The 16,986-nt window shown below is 51.0% G+C and overlaps 1 protein-coding gene across 1 annotated transcript in view; it reads left to right on the top strand.

Annotated features, from left to right (window-relative positions):
- The window catches only part of TCEA2 (transcription elongation factor A2), a 20,449-nt gene extending 5,395 nt beyond the window's left edge, over positions 1–15,054 (top strand). The window contains exons 5-11 of the mRNA XM_018559633.1: positions 5,401–5,519; positions 5,678–5,732; positions 6,227–6,283; positions 7,645–7,799; positions 8,660–8,806; positions 9,971–10,042; positions 14,937–15,054. Of these exons, the coding sequence (XP_018415135.1) occupies positions 5,401–5,519; positions 5,678–5,732; positions 6,227–6,283; positions 7,645–7,799; positions 8,660–8,806; positions 9,971–10,042; positions 14,937–14,945 (614 nt within the window). The 3' untranslated portion in view covers positions 14,946–15,054. The remainder of the gene's footprint in view (positions 1–5,400; positions 5,520–5,677; positions 5,733–6,226; positions 6,284–7,644; positions 7,800–8,659; positions 8,807–9,970; positions 10,043–14,936) is intronic.
- The last annotated feature ends 1,932 nt before the right edge of the window (positions 15,055–16,986 follow it).

Here is a 16,986-nt window from a genome sequence, read left to right as displayed (position 1 = left end):
GTGTGTGTGTGTGTGTGTGTGTGTGTGTGTGTGTGTGTGTGCGCTTCTGTGTGTGGCCGGAACGCTGCCATGTGATTGACAGGTGACCAGAATGATGGGGCAGATCTCACCACATTAGTAAATGTTTATTTCCTGTCTGTAAAGGGAGATTTCCCTTTACTTCCTGTCCTGAAGACACAATAGGAAGCGAGAGGAAAACTCTTAGACTTTTGTTGATGGAACAAGCGTTCCTATTGCAGGATTTCCCCTTTTATTCCTGTCCTCATCATGACACTGGTCACAGAGACAAATATAGAGGGTGAACCTCTCCAGCACAGACCTCGTATGCAACAACTGCTGGCAACCAATCAGAAGCCAGGTTCCCACAGCTTTGAGTGGCAGGATTATATATGCTGACATCTGATTGGTCCGTGTGGACTACTGGCCAATCAATCATATGTTTCATTTGCTCGGCGTCTCATTTTTGGTCTGAGCCGTTCTAAAACAACTACACACGCTGAGCGGGACTGTTCACCCCGCAACTCCAGCCAGCCACTTCCTGTTCATGATGGACAGAGTCACCAAGGGTTAGAGTTAGGTGCTGGGGACACCCTATAACTCCTCTGTTCATGATGGACAGAGTGGGGAAGGGTTAGAGTGCTGGGGACACCTCATAACAACATTCATCATTTCCTGTCAAACAGGAAGTAAGGAAATCCCCTCTGCTGGGATACAGATAACAATAAAAACACGACAGAAGCTCCAACCCTTCCTCACTTTATAAACATCTCATTTGGCTGCAGTTATGGGATCTCACGTGACCTGCAACGATGTCCAGAGAGCAACAATTGTATAACAATGTACCCACACTACATCACAAGTCTCTGACAAGATAACAATGTATCCACACTAGATCATAAGTCTCTCTATGACAAGATAACAATGTATCCATACTAGATCATAAGTCTCTCTATGACAAGGTAACAATGTATCCACACTAGATCCTAAGTCTCTCTATGACAAGAAAACAATGTACCAAATGAGGATAATAAAGGGAAGTGATAGTTGGGAGAAGGCAGGCGATGTATCTGTGGAGAGAAACGAGCTGCACAACGCCCGTATGGGAGAAGATATCCACACTAGATCCTAAGTCTCTCTATGACAAGAAAACAATGTACCAAATGAGGATAATAAAGGGAAGTGATAGTTGGGAGAAGGCAGGCGATGTATCTGTGGAGAGAAACGAGCTGCACAACGCCCGTATGGGAGAAGATATCCACACTAGATCCTAAGTCTCTCTATGACAAGAAAACAATGTACCAAATGAGGATAATAAAGGGAAGTGATAGTTGGGAGAAGGCAGGCGATGTATCTGTGGAGAGAAACGAGCTGCACAACGCCCGTATGGGAGAAGATATCCACACTAGATCCTAAGTCTCTCTATGACAAGAAAACAATGTACCAAATGAGGATAATAAAGGGAAGTGATAGTTGGGAGAAGGCAGGCGATGTATCTGTGGAGAGAAACGAGCTGCACAACGCCCGTATGGGAGAAGATATCCACACTAGATCCTAAGTCTCTCTATGACAAGAAAACAATGTACCAAATGAGGATAATAAAGGGAAGTGATAGTTGGGAGAAGGCAGGCGATGTATCTGTGGAGAGAAACGAGCTGCACAACGCCCGTATGGGAGAAGATATCCACACTAGATCCTAAGTCTCTCTATGACAAGAAAACAATGTACCAAATGAGGATAATAAAGGGAAGTGATAGTTGGGAGAAGGCAGGCGATGTATCTGTGGAGAGAAACGAGCTGCACAACGCCCGTATGGGAGAAGATATCCACACTAGATCCTAAGTCTCTCTATGACAAGAAAACAATGTACCAAATGAGGATAATAAAGGGAAGTGATAGTTGGGAGAAGGCAGGCGATGTATCTGTGGAGAGAAACGAGCTGCACAACGCCCGTATGGGAGAAGATATCCACACTAGATCCTAAGTCTCTCTATGACAAGAAAACAATGTACCAAATGAGGATAATAAAGGGAAGTGATAGTTGGGAGAAGGCAGGCGATGTATCTGTGGAGAGAAACGAGCTGCACAACGCCCGTATGGGAGAAGATATCCACACTAGATCCTAAGTCTCTCTATGACAAGAAAACAATGTACCAAATGAGGATAATAAAGGGAAGTGATAGTTGGGAGAAGGCAGGCGATGTATCTGTGGAGAGAAACGAGCTGCACAACGCCCGTATGGGAGAAGATATCCACACTAGATCCTAAGTCTCTCTATGACAAGAAAACAATGTACCAAATGAGGATAATAAAGGGAAGTGATAGTTGGGAGAAGGCAGGCGATGTATCTGTGGAGAGAAACGAGCTGCACAACGCCCGTATGGGAGAAGATATCCACACTAGATCCTAAGTCTCTCTATGACAAGAAAACAATGTACCAAATGAGGATAATAAAGGGAAGTGATAGTTGGGAGAAGGCAGGCGATGTATCTGTGGAGAGAAACGAGCTGCACAACGCCCGTATGGGAGAAGATATCCACACTAGATCCTAAGTCTCTCTATGACAAGAAAACAATGTACCAAATGAGGATAATAAAGGGAAGTGATAGTTGGGAGAAGGCAGGCGATGTATCTGTGGAGAGAAACGAGCTGCACAACGCCCGTATGGGAGAAGATATCCACACTAGATCCTAAGTCTCTCTATGACAAGAAAACAATGTACCAAATGAGGATAATAAAGGGAAGTGATAGTTGGGAGAAGGCAGGCGATGTATCTGTGGAGAGAAACGAGCTGCACAACGCCCGTATGGGAGAAGATATCCACACTAGATCCTAAGTCTCTCTATGACAAGAAAACAATGTACCAAATGAGGATAATAAAGGGAAGTGATAGTTGGGAGAAGGCAGGCGATGTATCTGTGGAGAGAAACGAGCTGCACAACGCCCGTATGGGAGAAGATATCCACACTAGATCCTAAGTCTCTCTATGACAAGAAAACAATGTACCAAATGAGGATAATAAAGGGAAGTGATAGTTGGGAGAAGGCAGGCGATGTATCTGTGGAGAGAAACGAGCTGCACAACGCCCGTATGGGAGAAGATATCCACACTAGATCCTAAGTCTCTCTATGACAAGAAAACAATGTACCAAATGAGGATAATAAAGGGAAGTGATAGTTGGGAGAAGGCAGGCGATGTATCTGTGGAGAGAAACGAGCTGCACAACGCCCGTATGGGAGAAGATATCCACACTAGATCCTAAGTCTCTCTATGACAAGAAAACAATGTACCAAATGAGGATAATAAAGGGAAGTGATAGTTGGGAGAAGGCAGGCGATGTATCTGTGGAGAGAAACGAGCTGCACAACGCCCGTATGGGAGAAGATATCCACACTAGATCCTAAGTCTCTCTATGACAAGAAAACAATGTACCAAATGAGGATAATAAAGGGAAGTGATAGTTGGGAGAAGGCAGGCGATGTATCTGTGGAGAGAAACGAGCTGCACAACGCCCGTATGGGAGAAGATATCCACACTAGATCCTAAGTCTCTCTATGACAAGAAAACAATGTACCAAATGAGGATAATAAAGGGAAGTGATAGTTGGGAGAAGGCAGGCGATGTATCTGTGGAGAGAAACGAGCTGCACAACGCCCGTATGGGAGAAGATATCCACACTAGATCCTAAGTCTCTCTATGACAAGAAAACAATGTACCAAATGAGGATAATAAAGGGAAGTGATAGTTGGGAGAAGGCAGGCGATGTATCTGTGGAGAGAAACGAGCTGCACAACGCCCGTATGGGAGAAGATATCCACACTAGATCCTAAGTCTCTCTATGACAAGAAAACAATGTACCAAATGAGGATAATAAAGGGAAGTGATAGTTGGGAGAAGGCAGGCGATGTATCTGTGGAGAGAAACGAGCTGCACAACGCCCGTATGGGAGAAGATATCCACACTAGATCCTAAGTCTCTCTATGACAAGAAAACAATGTACCAAATGAGGATAATAAAGGGAAGTGATAGTTGGGAGAAGGCAGGCGATGTATCTGTGGAGAGAAACGAGCTGCACAACGCCCGTATGGGAGAAGATATCCACACTAGATCCTAAGTCTCTCTATGACAAGAAAACAATGTACCAAATGAGGATAATAAAGGGAAGTGATAGTTGGGAGAAGGCAGGCGATGTATCTGTGGAGAGAAACGAGCTGCACAACGCCCGTATGGGAGAAGATATCCACACTAGATCCTAAGTCTCTCTATGACAAGAAAACAATGTACCAAATGAGGATAATAAAGGGAAGTGATAGTTGGGAGAAGGCAGGCGATGTATCTGTGGAGAGAAACGAGCTGCACAACGCCCGTATGGGAGAAGATATCCACACTAGATCCTAAGTCTCTCTATGACAAGAAAACAATGTACCAAATGAGGATAATAAAGGGAAGTGATAGTTGGGAGAAGGCAGGCGATGTATCTGTGGAGAGAAACGAGCTGCACAACGCCCGTATGGGAGAAGATATCCACACTAGATCCTAAGTCTCTCTATGACAAGAAAACAATGTACCAAATGAGGATAATAAAGGGAAGTGATAGTTGGGAGAAGGCAGGCGATGTATCTGTGGAGAGAAACGAGCTGCACAACGCCCGTATGGGAGAAGATATCCACACTAGATCCTAAGTCTCTCTATGACAAGAAAACAATGTACCAAATGAGGATAATAAAGGGAAGTGATAGTTGGGAGAAGGCAGGCGATGTATCTGTGGAGAGAAACGAGCTGCACAACGCCCGTATGGGAGAAGATATCCACACTAGATCCTAAGTCTCTCTATGACAAGAAAACAATGTACCAAATGAGGATAATAAAGGGAAGTGATAGTTGGGAGAAGGCAGGCGATGTATCTGTGGAGAGAAACGAGCTGCACAACGCCCGTATGGGAGAAGATATCCACACTAGATCCTAAGTCTCTCTATGACAAGAAAACAATGTACCAAATGAGGATAATAAAGGGAAGTGATAGTTGGGAGAAGGCAGGCGATGTATCTGTGGAGAGAAACGAGCTGCACAACGCCCGTATGGGAGAAGATATCCACACTAGATCCTAAGTCTCTCTATGACAAGAAAACAATGTACCAAATGAGGATAATAAAGGGAAGTGATAGTTGGGAGAAGGCAGGCGATGTATCTGTGGAGAGAAACGAGCTGCACAACGCCCGTATGGGAGAAGATACTTCAAAGTTCCGTTCTCTTTTCTCTGTCATTTTAACTTGAACTCTATACCAGTAAAATGATCCCGCCCTGTTTTTCCAGGATTGGAGTGCTGGACCTGCTGATCATTTTCATTGGTTGCCTTCAAAATCTCCATTGGTAAGTGGTCAGGCCGTCCTGTGCCCAATGCAGGATGTCCGGAACGTTGGCAGAGCCCAGAAGATCTTTGCTTCCGGTGCGCTCTGACGACAGTCACAGGTCCGCCTGTCGCCCACATTGGAATCCCGGGATTCAGGAGTGCCGTCCTCAAGGTGCATTTTTAACAATAAGACAAGATAAAGATTCGCCACGGTTGGGGGGTTTGGTGATGGTGTTGGTCTGTGAGGAATCTGCCTTGTATGTGTGGTGATGCCAGGACATTTGTAGTGGATCCACCTCTTCTCCCTAGTCCTCGATTGGTGTATTACAGGTGAAGGAGGAGTACAGCGGAACAGACACTCTAGAGCTCACACCCTACGATCGAGGTTTAAGTCCCGGCTTACATACTGCCATTCTGCAGCTCGTTCCTCTCATACTACATTGGCTCTGGGTTGTCCACCTTCTCCTCCTTCTTCTTGTATCGGTTACCTTTCCTTGGACAATATATATCCTCCATTGGGTACATTGTTTTTGTCCCCATAGTGAGTAATATGATATTAGAGACTTCTGAAGAAGTGAGGAAACATTGTTCTACCTTTGTTACTATATAGAGGTCACCTATCTGTTGTGTGTTTTCTATTGTCTGATAATACGGCGGATCGTTTCCAGAGGTTAATTAATATATATCCCAAGTACTGAGTCCTCTCCGCTCCACCCCTGTCCTTGTTTTTAATGGAGTTCTGCTTAAACAAGCTGGAACAGAACATCTTCCATACAGGAGACTTAGGGTGCCCCGTGTCTGAAGAAAGTCTGCACCCTCCATGTAGATGAAGTAACTGCCATGTTCCCTGACTTGATCTTCATCTTGTCTTTCTTCTAGGAGATCACATTGCGATTGGTTCAGATTGTGAGCTGTTGGCAGCCCAGATTGAGGAGGATATCCTTTTTATTGCGGGGTAGGATGAATACAATTTAATGGCGGCTCATGTGAAAGTAAAGAAGAAGCGACGGTAATGGTCAATATTTTGGGTATGTGGGGGATGTTTTTGGTAGAGCGGTCTCCTAGGCTCACCAAATATATATTAAAATCCCCCTTTAGATCTAGCAATACCTGTGTCATGTATGACGTGGTTGTCGGTAGACCTAAAGGGGACTGTTTGGATAAGCCCGGAGTCCCTGTACATGAAACTGATTAGCTGGAGTCTCCGGACAAAAGCCAGAGAGTTCCCTGCAATGGTCAACAGTCCTCAATTGGCTACAAGCACCATATTCCTGGGCTCCTAGAGCTGTAGCTGGGCCCCCCTAGGCCAGGGGTAGCCAAACTCTGGACCTCTGACTGTGGTGGAACTACAAATCCCATGAGGCATTGCAAGATTCTGACAGCCACAGACATGACTCCCGGAGAGAGATGCATCATGGGATTTGTAGTTTCACCACAGCTGGAGGGCCGGAGTTTAGCTAACCCTGCCCTAGGCACTCAATGGGCCCTAGGCTCCTGCCTATGGTGCGTTGTGGATGATCCGGCTCTATCCTGTCCTCCAGAGAGCTGCAGTTATTTTCTTTTAAAGGACAACTTCACTTTTGGGGACTGTTGCATATGATTAGGAGAAGGGTGAAACATACTTTGCATCTTTACAGCATCAGCACTTGTATAGCAAATACATATGTCAGACTGTTCCGTAGCGTTCCCTTTGCAGAGGTATCACTGGATTCTTAATTGTCTTATGTCACGTGACCCACGCGTGTGCAGTTCTACCCTCAGTTCTGACATCCTGGCCGTGCTCCCCAGCAGAGCGGGATCATCACTAGAGCGAGCACCTTGCGGGAGATAGAAGATAGTAATGATCCCCTTCCCCGTGTGACCAGTGATCAGTTGTCACGGGGATGAGCTGTGACGTCAACAACACGCCAGCACCGCGGCAAATCCAAAGCGAGGTTTGATCTGCACATGCATGGGACACACAGTAGGGGCGATATAAGGGGGGGAAGCAGAACTATGGCCAGAAAGCTTCACAGATGGTGCCAGTGGGGTAAAAAGGACCTACAACAAAACATAGAATGCCAAGTAATAATGACCTGTGGTGTGCTTACTATGAACTGCTTTATTAATACATGACTGCCATCTGTATGCATGTCTGTTTTGGCATGCCTTGAGTGCAGCAATGTTGGTGCGCTGGGAGCATCAGGACGTGAAGCCTCTAGTGCTGCCAAGGTGTGCAATTGACGCTTTGCCCCGAACATATTTTGTAGGGGCCCTTAGTCACATATCAATGTTATCGGACCCTTAACTGTCCTCACTGGTATTTGGGGAGGTGCAAAACACTGACATGAAATACAAGAACCGGATCCGAAGCCGAATCGCCAACTTGAAGGACTCCAAGAATCCGGATTTAAGGAAGAACGTGCTGTGTGGCGCCATCACCCCGGAGCAGATTGCCATCATGACCTGTGAGGTGGGTTTGCTGCAATTTGGCTGTTAGTGATTATACTTTACTGTTCACCCGCTAGGCCTGACCCCAAACCTCACCGTAACCCTGATTCCTATTCCTGTCTCCTCGGTTACTTTGTGTGCAGGGGACCTGGCGCTGCCTGTGGGGTTTTTTTGTGTGCCCCAATGCCCATGAATGATGACCAGGCAGTATGGGTTTGAGGGGCTGGATTCAGTGTCAGGGGCTTTGGGGAATAGATTTTGGGCCTCATGTAAGGGTTAAGATAAAAGTCGCTGTAAACCCTAAATGAGTGACATGTAGTTTTATGAAATGCTGCCTATTATATATGTAAATAAACATGTTCCCTCCCCCTTTTTTTCTCCTGTGACCTTTTTGCAGCTACTTCATGTCTACATGCACTCCAGCAATGGCTGCATGACATTTCTCTAGACAGCAGTGGACCATGCCTGCATGATGTGTGTTGAAACGTCCACTTGTAGTCTCCATTATAAGTCTGTGTGTCAGGGTGACAATGCAGGAGTAGAAGTGGGAGACGGGGTGTTGTCACCCTATAACAGGAAGTATCTGAACAAGGACCTTCATAGCAGAATCAGCAGGGATTATTTTATTATACAAGCTGCAGATTTAAAGATTGAAATTGATTTGTGAAATAGCAATGACATTGAGGTGTTGAAGCTTACATGAGTAGGTTTCAGTGGTCGGGTTCATATGTAGTGCAAGCAACGGGGATTACCACAAGGTGATGAGGGCTGTAGAGAGATCCTGGGTAAGCTATGACCCTCCAGCTCAGCTGTAGTGACAACTCTCAGCCTACCTGTGTGCTGGTACAGGAGAGGTGTCATTGTCCTTTCTTCTATCTCCAGGAAATGGCAAGCAATGAGCTAAAGGAGATGAGGAAAGCCATGACTAAGGCGGCCATTCAGGAGCATCAGATGGGGAAGACGGGAGGAACGCAGACGGATCTCTTCTCCTGCGGCAAATGCAAGAAGAAAAACTGCACTTACACCCAGGTGAGTGCTGGATGTACCTGTGCTGGAGAGCCACTAGAGGGCGCTGCTGGATGTGACTGCACAGTGACGGGTCTGATGATGTATGGACGTGATGTGTGACATGTAGCCCAAATACTCCTGAAAAAAATCATCATTAAAACTTTATTTATATCAATATTGAGTAGCAGTACCAGCACTACGTCCGAGAAGTACTGGCATGGTGCTGTACACAAATGTAGTAGCATGACGAAGATTGGAAGGCACTCAACGGGCTTCCACAGGAACACTTTCTTTTCTCTCTCCCTCTCTTTTTCTTTTCTCTCTCTCTTGCTCTTTCTCCATCTCTTTCTCTCTCCTTTTTCTTTCTTTCTGTCTCCCTCTCTCTCTTTCTTTCTTTCTCTCTCTCCTTATTTCTTTCTTTTTTTCTCTTTCGCTCTTTCTCTCTCCTTTTCTCTCCCCCTCCCCTATCCATACTTCTGTGACACTGTGCAGCCCACACTGAGCCCCTCATACTCGCTGTCTGGTACTTCACCTCCTACATTTGCCAAAAACATCTCCTCCATTCTTCTGGTCCGGCCGTCTGTTCTGCACATGAATGGTCTCCAGCAGCGTCTGTGCGGCACAGCGTGGGTCTGACAGGAGCGTGCATGGGTGAGTATGAAAGTTTGGGGTGGGGGGTCGCTGGGGAGTAAGCCTGCCGTGATTGCGCCGCGACCCGTGATTGCCGTGATGGCGCCGCGACCCACTGCAGAAGGGCTCGCGACCCACTTTTGGGTCGCGACCCATGAGTTGAGAACCACTGATTTAAGGGATACATGTATGAAACTCTAGTACTGTACGATCCTTATACACCTGACATATCCTTATACTGGGCACTTCACTCTGTGGAGGATAACCAGTGTGCACTTCCCTTGATCTGCTCTGTGCACATTTCCATGCAAGATGAAACTTCCCGGTGGTCTTGCTCTCCTCTCCAGTGAACAGGTGACTGGCCTCTGAGACACCAGTGCATTGTGGGAAGGCAGGGGACGTGTCAGGGGAGCGAGTGGTTCCAGTATGGGCTAAGTACAGGTCCTCTTTAAGATCTAACAAGTAGCATGCACCAGGGGGGTAACTTGGTGAATGTTATAATACAGAGAAGCAATGGCGTCATGTATGTACATAACATGTGCGTCTCTCTTGTAGGTGCAGACACGCAGTGCTGATGAACCAATGACCACGTTTGTTGTGTGCAACGAGTGTGGAAACCGATGGAAAGTAAGTGCACGGCTTCATCGCTGAATTTCTACATTGCTTTCAATGTTCGTGGTTAACTCCAGCCGAAACTTCAGTGAAGAGGAGCAAGGACCCCTGTCAGGTTTTTACTACTGCTTGTGTCCCGCTGGGGAGATTTCTCCTCATTTCCTGTGTGATGACTGGGACAGGGAGTGGGAAACTTGCTAACAGGGGCATAGCGGTTACGACAGAGGTAGGTAACTCCTGCCTTCCGGCTGTTGTGGAACTACAAGTCCCATGAGGCATTGCAAGACTCTTGACAGCCACAGGGATGGCTCCCAGAGGCATGATGGGATTTGTAGGTAAAGCACAGCTGGGGGGCCGGATATGGTTACCCCTGGATTAGGATGTGACAGTCTGGCAGCTGTTGGAAGTTAGCAGGCAGCCAGGTGCAGAGGAATGCCAATTGTAATGAAATCCCTCCTGATCTGTCTTCTTCCGATTGGGTTAAAGCAGCTTTCCCAAACAGAGGAACCCTTCAAATAGTTTCCACGTCTCAGGGAACCCCCTGCTAAATCCAAATGCATTGGAGGTTGGTGGGAATAATGCCCCTTAGATCGGTGGCCAGTCGGAGGAATGCCCCTTAGATCGGTGGCCAGGCGGAGGAATGCCCCTTAGATCGGTGGCCAGGCGGAGGAATGCCCCTTAGATCGGTGGCCAGGCGGAGGAATGCCCCTTAGATCGGTGGCCAGGCGGAGGAATGCCCCTTAGATCGGTGGCCAGGCGGAGGAATGCCCCTTAGATCGGTGGCCAGGCGGAGGAATGCCCCTTAGATCGGTGGCCAGGCGGAGGAATGCCCCTTAGATCGGTGGCCAGGCGGAGGAATGCCCCTTAGATCGGTGGCCAGGCGGAGGAATGCCCCTTAGATCGGTGGCCAGGCGGAGGAATGCCCCTTAGATCGGTGGCCAGGCGGAGGAATGCCCCTTAGATCGGTGGCCAGGCGGAGGAATGCCCCTTAGATCGGTGGCCAGGCGGAGGAATGCCCCTTAGATCGGTGGCCAGGCGGAGGAATGCCCCTTAGATCGGTGGCCAGGCGGAGGAATGCCCCTTAGATCGGTGGCCAGGCGGAGGAATGCCCCTTAGATCGGTGGCCAGGCGGAGGAATGCCCCTTAGATCGGTGGCCAGGCGGAGGAATGCCCCTTAGATCGGTGGCCAGGCGGAGGAATGCCCCTTAGATCGGTGGCCAGGCGGAGGAATGCCCCTTAGATCGGTGGCCAGGCGGAGGAATGCCCCTTAGATCGGTGGCCAGGCGGAGGAATGCCCCTTAGATCGGTGGCCAGGCGGAGGAATGCCCCTTAGATCGGTGGCCAGGCGGAGGAATGCCCCTTAGATCGGTGGCCAGGCGGAGGAATGCCCCTTAGATCGGTGGCCAGGCGGAGGAATGCCCCTTAGATCGGTGGCCAGGCGGAGGAATGCCCCTTAGATCGGTGGCCAGGCGGAGGAATGCCCCTTAGATCGGTGGCCAGGCGGAGGAATGCCCCTTAGATCGGTGGCCAGGCGGAGGAATGCCCCTTAGATCGGTGGCCAGGCGGAGGAATGCCCCTTAGATCGGTGGCCAGGCGGAGGAATGCCCCTTAGATCGGTGGCCAGGCGGAGGAATGCCCCTTAGATCGGTGGCCAGGCGGAGGAATGCCCCTTAGATCGGTGGCCAGGCGGAGGAATGCCCCTTAGATCGGTGGCCAGGCGGAGGAATGCCCCTTAGATCGGTGGCCAGGCGGAGGAATGCCCCTTAGATCGGTGGCCAGGCGGAGGAATGCCCCTTAGATCGGTGGCCAGGCGGAGGAATGCCCCTTAGATCGGTGGCCAGGCGGAGGAATGCCCCTTAGATCGGTGGCCAGGCGGAGGAATGCCCCTTAGATCGGTGGCCAGGCGGAGGAATGCCCCTTAGATCGGTGGCCAGGCGGAGGAATGCCCCTTAGATCGGTGGCCAGGCGGAGGAATGCCCCTTAGATCGGTGGCCAGGCGGAGGAATGCCCCTTAGATCGGTGGCCAGGCGGAGGAATGCCCCTTAGATCGGTGGCCAGGCGGAGGAATGCCCCTTAGATCGGTGGCCAGGCGGAGGAATGCCCCTTAGATCGGTGGCCAGGCGGAGGAATGCCCCTTAGATCGGTGGCCAGGCGGAGGAATGCCCCTTAGATCGGTGGCCAGGCGGAGGAATGCCCCTTAGATCGGTGGCCAGGCGGAGGAATGCCCCTTAGATCGGTGGCCAGGCGGAGGAATGCCCCTTAGATCGGTGGCCAGGCGGAGGAATGCCCCTTAGATCGGTGGCCAGGCGGAGGAATGCCCCTTAGATCGGTGGCCAGGCGGAGGAATGCCCCTTAGATCGGTGGCCAGGCGGAGGAATGCCCCTTAGATCGGTGGCCAGGCGGAGGAATGCCCCTTAGATCGGTGGCCAGGCGGAGGAATGCCCCTTAGATCGGTGGCCAGGCGGAGGAATGCCCCTTAGATCGGTGGCCAGGCGGAGGAATGCCCCTTAGATCGGTGGCCAGGCGGAGGAATGCCCCTTAGATCGGTGGCCAGGCGGAGGAATGCCCCTTAGATCGGTGGCCAGGCGGAGGAATGCCCCTTAGATCGGTGGCCAGGCGGAGGAATGCCCCTTAGATCGGTGGCCAGGCGGAGGAATGCCCCTTAGATCGGTGGCCAGGCGGAGGAATGCCCCTTAGATCGGTGGCCAGGCGGAGGAATGCCCCTTAGATCGGTGGCCAGGCGGAGGAATGCCCCTTAGATCGGTGGCCAGGCGGAGGAATGCCCCTTAGATCGGTGGCCAGGCGGAGGAATGCCCCTTAGATCGGTGGCCAGGCGGAGGAATGCCCCTTAGATCGGTGGCCAGGCGGAGGAATGCCCCTTAGATCGGTGGCCAGGCGGAGGAATGCCCCTTAGATCGGTGGCCAGGCGGAGGAATGCCCCTTAGATCGGTGGCCAGGCGGAGGAATGCCCCTTAGATCGGTGGCCAGGCGGAGGAATGCCCCTTAGATCGGTGGCCAGGCGGAGGAATGCCCCTTAGATCGGTGGCCAGGCGGAGGAATGCCCCTTAGATCGGTGGCCAGGCGGAGGAATGCCCCTTAGATCGGTGGCCAGGCGGAGGAATGCCCCTTAGATCGGTGGCCAGGCGGAGGAATGCCCCTTAGATCGGTGGCCAGGCGGAGGAATGCCCCTTAGATCGGTGGCCAGGCGGAGGAATGCCCCTTAGATCGGTGGCCAGGCGGAGGAATGCCCCTTAGATCGGTGGCCAGGCGGAGGAATGCCCCTTAGATCGGTGGCCAGGCGGAGGAATGCCCCTTAGATCGGTGGCCAGGCGGAGGAATGCCCCTTAGATCGGTGGCCAGGCGGAGGAATGCCCCTTAGATCGGTGGCCAGGCGGAGGAATGCCCCTTAGATCGGTGGCCAGGCGGAGGAATGCCCCTTAGATCGGTGGCCAGGCGGAGGAATGCCCCTTAGATCGGTGGCCAGGCGGAGGAATGCCCCTTAGATCGGTGGCCAGGCGGAGGAATGCCCCTTAGATCGGTGGCCAGGCGGAGGAATGCCCCTTAGATCGGTGGCCAGGCGGAGGAATGCCCCTTAGATCGGTGGCCAGGCGGAGGAATGCCCCTTAGATCGGTGGCCAGGCGGAGGAATGCCCCTTAGATCGGTGGCCAGGCGGAGGAATGCCCCTTAGATCGGTGGCCAGGCGGAGGAATGCCCCTTAGATCGGTGGCCAGGCGGAGGAATGCCCCTTAGATCGGTGGCCAGGCGGAGGAATGCCCCTTAGATCGGTGGCCAGGCGGAGGAATGCCCCTTAGATCGGTGGCCAGGCGGAGGAATGCCCCTTAGATCGGTGGCCAGGCGGAGGAATGCCCCTTAGATCGGTGGCCAGGCGGAGGAATGCCCCTTAGATCGGTGGCCAGGCGGAGGAATGCCCCTTAGATCGGTGGCCAGGCGGAGGAATGCCCCTTAGATCGGTGGCCAGGCGGAGGAATGCCCCTTAGATCGGTGGCCAGGCGGAGGAATGCCCCTTAGATCGGTGGCCAGGCGGAGGAATGCCCCTTAGATCGGTGGCCAGGCGGAGGAATGCCCCTTAGATCGGTGGCCAGGCGGAGGAATGCCCCTTAGATCGGTGGCCAGGCGGAGGAATGCCCCTTAGATCGGTGGCCAGGCGGAGGAATGCCCCTTAGATCGGTGGCCAGGCGGAGGAATGCCCCTTAGATCGGTGGCCAGGCGGAGGAATGCCCCTTAGATCGGTGGCCAGGCGGAGGAATGCCCCTTAGATCGGTGGCCAGGCGGAGGAATGCCCCTTAGATCGGTGGCCAGGCGGAGGAATGCCCCTTAGATCGGTGGCCAGGCGGAGGAATGCCCCTTAGATCGGTGGCCAGGCGGAGGAATGCCCCTTAGATCGGTGGCCAGGCGGAGGAATGCCCCTTAGATCGGTGGCCAGGCGGAGGAATGCCCCTTAGATCGGTGGCCAGGCGGAGGAATGCCCCTTAGATCGGTGGCCAGGCGGAGGAATGCCCCTTAGATCGGTGGCCAGGCGGAGGAATGCCCCTTAGATCGGGGGCCAGTCGGAGGAACGCCCCTTAGATCGGTTAGAAATGGCAATTCCCTAGCACAGCCCCCTCCTTGTATTTTCACAGTCCTCTCCTCTTCTGTCTGTGTTGGCCCAGCTCCTCTTTCCCTTTTACGTAGCTGCTAGAGTAGGAGCAAAGGGTAATACTATAGACTTGAGTGACAGCTCTGAGTCTGATGACATCACATCCAAGATGGTGGCCCCCTGCAGCAGTCTCTGGGAGGCTTTATGAATAGAATACAATAAATGTCCATATAATGTGATGGGGGGAGATTGTTGTTGTCTGGTGACAGGGTCTCTTTGTTAACTTGTATCCATTCTCTTCCTTTTTGCAGTTTTGTTAAGGACTCTGTAAGTGACCCGTCTCATCTTCTCCCGCCCATTACTGCGCCGCATGCAAAGACGCCAATCCAAAACCAAGCCTGCCATCATCATCATTACTATGGTATATACTTATATCTAGAACTATATATATCCTGTTTTTTTATGACTTGTTTCCCATTGGTGGAAAGGACTCGCAGTTACGTCGAAGACTTGTTTTTGCCGTTTGCATTCCATAAAGAGGACCTGTGGTGAACCGGGGTTTGCCGCTTTGTATAATTGTTTAAAGTAAAGTTGACATTTGTCTCCACGTTGTCTTTATTTTTGTCCATACAAAGTCTTTGCTTCCTGCTCCTCGCAGGTCACATGACACGGTGGGTCTACTTCCTCTTCGCCCGGGTGCTCCTCGATGATGCAGAAAGCGGCAATGAAGTGATGGCGTCAGTGTCACTCTCTGCATTGTATGGGGTGCCGAGGTAACACAGCCTCGGGGGGTGGCTCCATGATGCCCTGCACTCACAGGATGTCCTCAGTCTTCTGGGTGTAAAAGACTAAAGCCGAGTATACACGGAGATATCTTCCTCGTTCTTCCTGCGGGCTGAATGAAGGAAATATAACTGATTCCTCCATCATCGCTTACAAGCCTTGAGGGAGGAATCTCCCGCTGTTTGTTGTATTCTGACAGTGGCCGCTGTCAGAATACCCAAACGGAGCCTGCAGCTGATAGGCTGCCAGCTCTGTCCACCCAAGAATATTCCAGCTGGCTACTTTGATCAGCTGATGGAGGGATGCCGGCCGGTAGGGTGCCCACAGCGGCATCCATTGTGTGAATTTCGGCTGTTTATCAGTAACCGTGCCTGTGCCTGAGAAACGTGAGCGGGGTCTCCACAGCGGCCTTCCCAATGCTCGCACATACATGACATTCCATCACACAGCGGGATTACAATAGTAACTGGGCAAGCTGTTCATTTGCTTCTTCCCCACAGAAACCTCAGCTGGAGTCGTCGGTGGTACTTAATAGATGTTAGCTCAGAGGTAGGCAACCTCGGCATTGCAGTTGTAGTAAAACCACAAATCCCATCATGCCTGTGACCATCAGTCTTGCAATGCCTCGTGGGACTTGTAGTTCCACAACAGCTGGAGTGCCGAGGTTGCCTGAATTCGATAACGGTCCAGCTGCATTGAAAGGCCGTGTAACATCCATAAGGTACCATTTCTAGATGTGATAGCTTTGCTGCCTTACAGGACCCAGAGAAGGTGTTCAATCCATTTCATGTAAAGTGCAGAACAAATCCTTTTCTCACCCCCAACAACCAATGGGATTCATTTTCATCTTTCCAGTGTCATTGCATCTCAGAATCTGGTTGCTAAGGGAAACAAGAACTTCGGTAAGTGAAGGCCGGGCCCCAGCAGTGCACTCTGGGTAGTCTCAGGATCCCAGAAGTCTGATTGGTGACGTAGACAGAAAAGGAGTCTTGGGTTGTGTAATCTGCCCCTTACCCAGCGAGGTGACTCCAGCCAAACACAGCGGGGCAAAGTTCTCTGTATTTCAGTGCCGTGAACATAGTACGGTGGAAATGGCTCTGTCCTAAGGTGTCATGGTAGCACTTTCTGTTTTCTTATACAGCGCCCCCTGCTGGGCCACAGACAAAGTGCAGCCAGTGCCGATATGTCCTTCACTTTGTGTGCATTCTACATGATTCTGAAATAGAATGAGAACCCGTCTTCTGGAGACCGGGGTTTGAAGCCCTCTGAGGGAAACATGAAAACAATAAGGCTTCGCTCAAATGTATTTATAAGTGATATCCAATGGAGCTGGAACTGGGGTTAGAACCAGGAACTCCGAGATCACAGCTATTACCGTTCCTCATGACAGATCCCGTAAGCCGGCTCTAAAGGTGCGCATACACTGCACGATTATCGTACGATAATCGTATGCGATCGGGTTTTCGTACGAGAATCGAGCAGTGTGAACGGAGACGTGCGACCGTTTCTACTGTACGGTCGCACGTCTTCTGTCGAACCAGCATGTTCGAAAACCAACCGGGAATCGTACGATTCTCG

This window comes from Nanorana parkeri, unplaced genomic scaffold, assembly GCF_000935625.1.
Source record: "Nanorana parkeri isolate BGI_ZX_2015 unplaced genomic scaffold, ASM93562v1 scaffold17, whole genome shotgun sequence".
NCBI classification, from domain to species: Eukaryota; Metazoa; Chordata; class Amphibia; order Anura; family Dicroglossidae; genus Nanorana; species Nanorana parkeri.
This window is presented reverse-complemented; position numbering and strand designations above follow the sequence as displayed.